The sequence below is a fragment of the Oncorhynchus mykiss genome, chromosome 24 (assembly GCF_057628025.1).
Source record: "Oncorhynchus mykiss isolate SJ-2025 chromosome 24, ASM5762802v1, whole genome shotgun sequence".
Lineage (NCBI taxonomy): Eukaryota > Metazoa > Chordata > Actinopteri > Salmoniformes > Salmonidae > Oncorhynchus > Oncorhynchus mykiss.
This window is the reverse complement of record NC_143045.1, coordinates 39210697-39220000: the sequence shown is the minus strand read 5'-3', so window position 1 is coordinate 39220000 and position 9304 is coordinate 39210697. Positions and strand designations below refer to the sequence as shown.

General features: G+C 50.5%; 1 protein-coding gene across 2 annotated transcripts in view; it reads left to right on the top strand.

Annotated features, from left to right (window-relative positions):
- LOC110503425 (neprilysin) overlaps positions 1-9054 on the top strand; it is a 171134-nt gene extending 162080 nt beyond the window's left edge. For both annotated transcript variants that reach the window (XM_090219174.1, XM_090219175.1), the window contains exons 17-23: positions 1069-1127; positions 3939-4058; positions 4181-4314; positions 5773-5838; positions 6985-7080; positions 8070-8146; positions 8597-9054. In XM_090219174.1, the coding sequence (XP_090075300.1) occupies positions 1069-1127; positions 3939-4058; positions 4181-4314; positions 5773-5838; positions 6985-7080; positions 8070-8146; positions 8597-8696 (652 nt within the window). In that variant the 3' untranslated portion in view covers positions 8697-9054. The remainder of the gene's footprint in view (positions 1-1068; positions 1128-3938; positions 4059-4180; positions 4315-5772; positions 5839-6984; positions 7081-8069; positions 8147-8596) is intronic.
- Positions 9055-9304: the final 250 nt, after the last annotated feature.

The following is a 9304-nucleotide window of genomic DNA, read 5'->3' as shown; positions in this document are numbered from 1 at the left end:
TAGCAGCCACAGCACTAATAAAATAGCATCCACAGCACTAATAAGATAGCAGCCACAGCACTAATAAGATAGCAGCCACAGCACTAATAAAATAGCATCCACAGCACTAATAAAATAGCACCCACAGCACTAATAAAATAGCAGCCACAGCACTAATAAAATAGCATCCACAGCACTAATAAAATAGCAGCCACAGCACTAATAAGATAGCAGCCACAGCACTAATAAAATAGCAGCCACAGCACTAATAAGATAGCATCCACAGCACTAATAAAATAGCAGCCACAGCACTAATAAAATAGTATCCACAGCACTAATAAAATAGCAGCCACAGCACTAATAAGATAGCAGCCACAGCACTAATAAGATAGCATCCACAGCACTAATAAAATAGCAGCCACAGCACTAATAAAATAGCATCCACAGCACTAATAAAATAGCAGCCACAGCACTAATAAAATAGCAGCCACAGCACTAATAAAATAGCATCCACAGCACTAATAAAATAGCAGCCACAGCACTAATAAGATAGCAGCCACAGCACTAATAAAATAGCAGCCACAGCACTAATAAAATAGCAGCCACAGCACTAATAAAATAGCAGCCACAGCACTAATAAAATAGCAGCCACAGCACTAATAAAATAGCAGCCACAGCACTAATAAGATAGCAGCCACAGCACTAATAAGATAGCAGCCACAGCACTAATAAGATAGCAGCCACAGCACTAATAAGATAGCAGCCACAGCACTAATAAGATAGCATCCACAGCACTAATAAAATAGCAGCCACAGCACTAATAAGATAGCAGCCACAGCACTAATACAATAGCAGCCACAGCACTAATAAAATAGCAGCCACAGCACTAATAAGATAGCAGCCACAGCACTAATAATATAGCAGCCACAGCACTAATAAAATAGCAGCCACAGCACTAATAAAATAGCAGCCACAGCACTAATAAAATTGCAGCCACAGCACTAATATTACAGTAGTGATTAACTTCTGATTAATTATGAACTCCTCTATTCAATATTGTTGTGAAACGTCTTTGTGCCTCATCCCTAGATGGGTAACAGGAGCAGCCGTTGTCAACGCCTTCTACTCCTCAAGCAAAAACCAAATAGGTAACAGAGTCACCTCTACTGTCACCTCCAATCACCTCAACTGTCACCTCCAATCACCTCTACAGTCACCTCCAATCACCTCTACAGTCACCTCCAATCACCTCTACAGTCACCTCCAATCACCTCTACTGTCACCTCTACAGTCTCCTCCAATCACCTCTACTGTAACCTCCAATCACCTCTACTGTCACCTCCAATCACCTCTACTGTCACCTCCAATCACCTCTACAGTCACCTCCAATCACCTCTACAGTCACCTCCAATCACCTCTACTGTCACCTCTACAATATCCTCCAATCACCTCTACTGTCACCTCTACAATCTCCTCCAATCACCTCTACTGTCACCCCCTACAGTCTCCTCCAATCACCTCTACTGTCATCTCCAATCACCTCTATAGTCTCCTCCAATCACCTCTACTGTCACCCCCTACAGTCTCCTCCAATCACCTCTACTGTCACCTTCAATCACCTCTACAGTCACCTACAGTCAACTCCAATCACCTCTACTATCACCTCTACAGTCTCCTCCAATCACCTCTACTGTCACCTCTACAGTCGCCTCCAATCACCTCTACTGTCACCTCTACAATCTCCTCCAATCACCTCTACTGTCACCCCCTACAGTCTCCTCCAATCACCTCTACTGTCACCTCCAATCACCTCTATAGTCTCCTCCAATCACCTCTACTTTCACCTCTACAGTCTCCTCCAATCACCTCTACTGTCACCTCTACAGTCTCCTCCAATCACCTCTACAGTCACCTCCAATCACCTCTACTGTCACCTCTACAGTGTCCTCAAATCACCTCTACTGTCACCTCCAATCACCTCTACTGTCACCTCTATAGTCTCCTCCAATCACCTACAGTCTCCTCCAATCACCTCTACTGTCACCTCTACAGTCTCCTCCAATCACCTACAGTCTCCTCCAATCACCTCTACTGTCACCTCCAATCACCTCTACTGTCACCTCTATAGTCTTCTCCAATCACCTACAGTCTCCTCCAATCACCTCTACAGTCACCTCCAATCACCTCTACTGTCACCTCTATAGTCTCCTCCAATCACCTCTACTGTCACCTCTACAGTCTCCTCCAATCACCTACAGTCTCCTCCAATCACCTCTACTGTCACCTCCAATCACCTCTACAGTCTCCTCCAATCACCTCTACTGTCACCTCCAATCACCTCTACTATCACCTCTACTGTCACCCCCAATCACCTCTACTATCACCTCTACAGTCTCCTCCAATCACCTCTACTGTCAACTCCATCACCTCTACTGTCACCTCTACTGTCTTCTCCAATCACCTCTACTGTCAACTCCATCACCTCTACTGTCACCTCCAATCACCTCTACAGTGTCCTCCAATCACCTCTACTGTCATCTTCAATCACCTCTACTGTCACCTCCCATCACCTCTACTGTCACCTCCAACCACTCTACTGTCACCTGTACTGTCACCTCCAATCATCTCTACTGTCAACTTCAATCTCCTCTACTGTCATCTCTTTTGTCATCTCCCATCACCTCTACTGTCACCTCCAATCGTCTCTACTGTCACCTCCAATCATCTCTACTGTCACCAATACTGTCACCTCCAATCATCTCTACTGTCTTCTCCCATCACCTCTACTGTCTTCTCCCATCAATTCTACTGTCTCCTCCAATCACCTCTACTGTCACCTCTACAGTCTCCTCCAATCACCTACAGTCTCCTCCAATCACCTCTACTGTCACCTCCAATCACCTCTACTGTCACCTCTATAGTCTCCTCCAATCACCTACAGTCTCCTCCAATCACCTCTACTGTCACCTCTACAGTCTCCTCCAATCACCTACAGTCTCCTCCAATCACCTCTACTGTCACCTCCAATCACCTCTACTGTCACCTCTATAGTCTTCTCCAATCACCTACAGTCTCCTCCAATCACCTCTACTGTCACCTCTACAGTCTCCTCCAATCACCTCTACAGTCACCTCCAATCACCTCTACTGTCATCTCTACAGTGTCCTCAAATCACCTCTACTGTCACCTCCAATCACCTCTACTGTCACCTCTATAGTCTCCTCCAATCACCTACAGTCTCCTCCAATCACCTCTACTGTCACCTCTACAGTCTCCTCCAATCACCTACAGTCTCCTCCAATCACCTCTACTGTCACCTCCAATCACCTCTACTGTCACCTCTACAGTCTCCTCCAATCACCTCTACTGTCACCTCCAATCACCTCTACTATCACCTCTACTGTCACCCCCAATCACCTCTACTATCACCTCTACAGTCTCCTCCAATCACCTCTACTGTCAACTCCATCACCTCTACTGTCACCTCTACTGTCTTCTCCAATCACCTCTACTGTCAACTCCATCACCTCTACTGTCACCTCCAATCACCTCTACAGTCTCCTCCAATCACCTCTACTGTCATCTTCAATCACCTCTACTGTCACCTCCCATCACCTCTACTGTCACCTCCAACCACTCTACTGTCACCTGTACTGTCACCTCCAATCATCTCTACTGTCAACTTCAATCTCCTCTACTGTCATCTCTTTTGTCATCTCCCATCACCTCTACTGTCACCTCCAATCGTCTCTACTGTCACCTCTACTGTCACCTCCAATCATCTCTACTGTCACCAATACGTTCACCTCCAATCATCTCTACTGTCTTCTCCCATCACCTCTACTGTCTTCTCCCATCAATTCTACTGTCTCCTCCCATCACCTCTACTGTCTTCTCCCATCACTCTGAAGGTGAATGATGTGAGATCCTTTCTTCATCCTCCTCCTCCTCCTCCTCAGTGTTCCCGGCTGGCATCCTCCAGCCTCCGTTCTTCGGTAAGGGCCAGACCAAGTCTCTGAACTTTGGCGGTATCGGCATGGTAATCGGACATGAGATCACACACGGGTTCGATGACAACGGTAAGACACTCTGCACATGGAATTAGCTTTGTTAGAATGGACAGTCCAATTCAAAGTGTTGTTTTATGACATGTGGACTAGCTGGTCAGCTGTCCGTAACAGTTTGTTTGTCCGGTTGCCAGGTCGTAACTACGATAAAGATGGTGACCTGAAGGACTGGTGGACGCCAAGCTCCACCCAGAACTTTGTGAATCTGTCCAAGTGCATTGTGGACCAGTATGGAAGCTTCTCCTGGGACCTGGCCAACGGACTGAATGTATGTTTTACTCTCGCCTCGCCTCCCCTCGCCTCGTCTCCCCTCGCCTCCCCTCGCCTCGTCTCCCCTCCCCTCGCCTCGCCTCCCCTCGCCTCGCCTCCCCTCGCCTCGTCTCCCCTCGCCTCGCCTCCCCTCGCCTCGTCTCCCCTCACCTCGTCTCCCCTCGCCTCGCCTCCCCTCGCCTCGTCTCCCCTCGCCTCGTCTCCCCTCGCCTCGTCTCCCCTCGCCTCGTCTCCCCTCGCCTCTTCTCCCCTCGCCTCGTCTCCCCTCGTCTCCCCTCGCCTCGTCTCCCCTCGCCTCGTCTCCCCTCGCCTCGTCTCCCCTCGCCTCCCCTCGTCTCCCCTCGCCTCGTCTCCCCTCGCCTCGTCTCCCCTCGTCTCCCCTCGCCTCGTCTCCCCTCGCCTCGTCTCCCCTCGCCTCGTCTCCCCTCGCCTCGTCTCCCCTCGCCTCGTCTCCCCTCGCCTCGTCTCCCCTCGACTCCCCTCGCCTCGTCTCCCCTCCCCTCGCCTCCCCTCGCCTCGCCTCCCCTCGCCTCGTCTCCTCTCGCCTCCCCTCGCCTCGCCTCCCCTCACCTCGTCTCCCCTCCCCTCGCCTCCCCTCGCCTCGTCTCCCCTCGCCTCCCCTCCCCTCGCCTCCCCTCCCCTCCCCTCCCCTCCCCTCCCCTCGCCTCCCCTCGCCTCGCCTCCCCTCGCCTCCCCTCGCCTCGCCTCCCCTCCCCTCCCCTCGCCTCGTCTCCCCTCCCCTCGCCTCCCCTCGCCTCGCCTCCCCTCCCCTCGCCTCCCCTCCCCTTGCCTCCCCTCCCCTTGCCTCCCCTCCCCTTGCCTCCCCTCCCCTCGCCTCGCCTCGCCTCCCCTCCACTCGCCTCCCCTCGCCTCGCCTCTCCTCCCCTCCCCTCGCCTCCCCTCCCCTCCCCTCCCCTCGGCTCCCCTTGCCTCCCCTCGCCTCCCCTCCCCTCGCCTCCCCTCCCCTCCCCTCCCCTCCCCTCCCCTCGCCTCCCCTCGCCTCGCCTCCCCTCGCCTCCCCTCGCCTCGCCTCCCCTCCCCTCCCCTCGCCTCGTCTCCCCTCCCCTCGCCTCCCCTCGCCTCGCCTCCCCTCCCCTCGCCTCCCCTCCCCTTGCCTCCCCTCCCCTTGCCTCCCCTCCCCTTGCCTCCCCTCCCCTCGCCTCGCCTCGCCTCCCCTCCACTCGCCTCCCCTCGCCTCGCCTCTCCTCCCCTCCCCTCGCCTCCCCTCCCCTCCCCTCCCCTCGGCTCCCCTTGCCTCCCCTCGCCTCCCCTCCCCTCGCCTCCCCTCGCCTCGTCTCACCTCGCCTCCCCTCGCCTCCCCTCGCCTCGCCTCCCCTCACATTTTGTTTTATGCTCATTTACCCGCAGCGTGGAAAATGGTTTCCCTGGGATGGAGAACTGCTGAAATACTCAATTACAGGCCGTATTCATCTGTCTTTTTGTTTTCCGTAAGCAGCTCAATGGGAATAACACTCTGGGCGAGAACATCGCAGACAATGGAGGCATCCGTCAGTCCTACCAGGTACGAATGCCCACTGTAGAAAGACACATTTTACAGCTTAAAAAAAGATGCACACACATTATGAAGACAGAGTCCTTTAACCCAGGCAAGAAATGGATTCCAGTAATCTGTTACACCATTTTCTCTATTTCTCCCTCGCATCTACATTGTTTTAGCATTCGATGATTAGCTATATACGTCTGAGTGACATGTTGTGAGATGAAATGAGATCGGAAGGACTTGTGGGTAATTGCCATCTGCCAGTAATATTACTAATTACTATGTCCTCCTGCCAGCTCTCTGATTGAACCATTAGACATGCTCTCGGAGCATGGTGTGAGTAATGAGCAATGTGATTGGCCAACCAGGCGTCTCGGGTTAGTGTCCAGAGGGAAGACAAAGTGATGACGGAGGGATGGAGAACACTTCTTCATAGATTCTGAGAGCCCTATGTTTACTTTATACGTTTTCTAAGAAGGTAGGATAGTCTGAGATCATCTGATGTGATTGGTGTTAAATCAAGTACCTATCGATCTATTGTCAAGTAATAAAGACTGGTGTTGTAATGATTTCAGGCCAGAGAGATTTGAAGAGTTGTTGTGATTATTTCAGGCCAGTGAGGTTTGAAGTGGTGTTGTAATGATTTCAGGCCAGTGAGGTTTGAAGTGGTGTTGTAATGATTTCAGGCCAGTGAGGTTTGAAGTTGTGTTGTAATGATTTCAAGCCAGTGAGGTCTGAAGTGATGTTGTAATGATTTCAGGCCAGTGAGGTTTGAAGTGGTGTTGTAATGATTTCAGGCCAGTGAGGTTTGAAGTGGTGTTGTAATGATTTCAGGCCAGTGAGGTTTGAAGTTGTGTTGTAATGATTTCAGGCCAGTGAGGTTTGAAGTTGTGTTGTAATGATTTCAGGCCAGTGAGGTTTGAAGTGGTGTTGTAATGATTTCAGGCCAGTGAGGTTTGAAGTGGTGTTGTAATGATTTCAGGCCAGTGAGGTTTGAAGTTGTGTTGTAATGATTTCAGGCCAGTGAGGTTTGAAGTTGTGTTGTAATGATTTCAGGCCAGTGAGCTTTGAAGTGGTGTTGTAATGATTTCAGGCCAGTGAGGTTTGAAGTGGTGTTGTGATGATTTCAGGCCAGAGAGGTTTGAAGTGGTGTTGTGATGATTTCAGGCATACCTGAACTATGTGGAGAAGAATGGGAATGAGCCTCTCCTGCCTGGAATAAACCTCAACCATCAACAACTCTTCTTTGTCAACTTCGCCCAGGTCAGACTGGATGAATGGATGGGTGAATGAATGGATGGATGGATGGATGGATGAATGGATGGATGAATGGATGGATGGGTGGATAAATGGGTGGGTGGGTGAGTGGACGGATGGGTGAATGGACGGGTGGGTGAATGGACGGGTGGGTGAATGGATGGATGGGTGAATGGGTGGATGAATGGATTGATGGGATGGGTGGGTGGATAAATGGATGGGTGGGTGAATGGGTGGATGAATGGATGGATGGATGGATGGATGGATGGATGGACGGGTGGGTGAATGGATGGATGGGTGAATGGGTGGATGAATGGATTGAATGGATGGGTGGGTGAATGGATGGGTGGGTGAATGGGTGGATGAATGGATGGGTGGGTGGGTGGGTGGGTGGGTGGATGGATGGATGGACGGGTTGGTGGATTGGTGGATGAATGGATGGGTGGGTGAATGGATGGGTGGATGGATGGATGGATGGGTGGATGGATGGATGTGTGAATGGGTGGATGGATGGATGGATGGGTGGATGAATTGATGGGTGGTTGGATGGATGGATGGATGGGTGAATGGATGGGTGGATGAATGGGTGGGTGAATGGATGGATGGGTGAATGGATGGGTGGGTGACTGGGTGGGTGGGTGACTGGGTGGGTGGGTGGATGAATGGGTGGATGGGTGAATGAATGGGTGGGTGAATGGGTGGATGGGTGGATGAGTGGGTGGGTGTGTGGGTTGGTGGGTGGGTGAGTGAATGGATGGTGGGTGGGTGGATGAATGATTTAATGGATGGTTGGTTGGATGAATGGGTGGATGAATGATTGAATGGATGGGTGGGTGGATGAATGATTGAATGCATGGTTGGTTGGATGAATGGGTGGATGCATGATTGAATGGATGGGTGGGTGGATGAATGGGTGGATGAATGATTGAATGGATGGATGGGTGGATGAATGGATGGGTGGATGTCACAGCCTATCTCACTCCCATCTCCTCCAGGTGTGGTGTGGAACACATCGACCAGAACAAGCTGTCAACTCCATCAAAGTAGATGTACACAGTCCAGGGAAGTTCAGGTACGATCTCTCACTCCTCATTCCATTCCTCTCCTGTATCAATCAATGCCACTTCCTCTTCCCCTCACTCCATCTCTGTCCATATTAACTCAATGCCACTTCCTCTTCTCCTCACCCCATCTCTGTCGATATTAACTCAGGGCCACTTCCTTTTCCCCTCACTCCATCTCTGTCCATATTAACTCAGGGCCACTTCCTCTTCCCCTCACCCCATCTCTGTCGATATTAACTCAGGGCCACTTCCTTTTCCCCTCACTCCATCTCTGTCCATATTAACTCAATGCCACTTCCTCTTCCCCTCACCCCACCTCTGTGCATATTAATGGTTTGTGTTCCTCAGTGTCTCTGGTTTTCCTTATTTTATTTTAATGAGTGTCAGATTTAGACCTGGGACACCAGTTGTGGTGATTGCCTCGTCATTCTCGCCAATAATGACCTTTTCCTGTTCAGGGTTCTGGGGTCCCTCCAGAACTTCCCAGAGTTTGCCAAGGCCTTCAACTGTCCCAAGAACAGCTACATGGTGCCTGACAAGACTTGTCAAGTCTGGTGATACTGTAGTCCTGACACTAGCCTTGCCCTGAGGCTGGTGGAGGATGAGAGGTGGGCTTGTGTCCTCTTCCCCCCTCATCACCTCATTTTCCCACCTGACTGTTAGAGCACTATTCTGGGACAGGGATATAGTCGATGTTCCCCAGTTCACTTCAGGGTGGGACCAGGACTGCTACACTGATCGTACAGAACAACCAGCTTCAAGGGACTACAGAGGGCTGTTCATATCCAGCTCCCAGGCTCTTCACCCGATCACCCAGGTCACCGCTTTCCACTGAATACAGTCACGCCAATCACAATATATATTGTGGGGGGTTGAAAATGTACTTTTAAATTAAATTTTTCCCTTTGCATTTCAATTAGGATTCTTCTTTTTTGACAGACAGACAGACAGACAGACAGACAGACAGACAGACAGACTTTTGAACCACGTCCATTATTCTAACCTGTCACTTTGTTTGTCCAAAATTTTATTTGTTTTACACGATATATAAACCACAATGTATACTGTATATCAATACGTTCTAGATGAGTATACATTGACAGTGATCGATAGTCTCCCCTGTATAGGGGGGATTCTATTTTATTGTATATTCAAGAAAAATAACA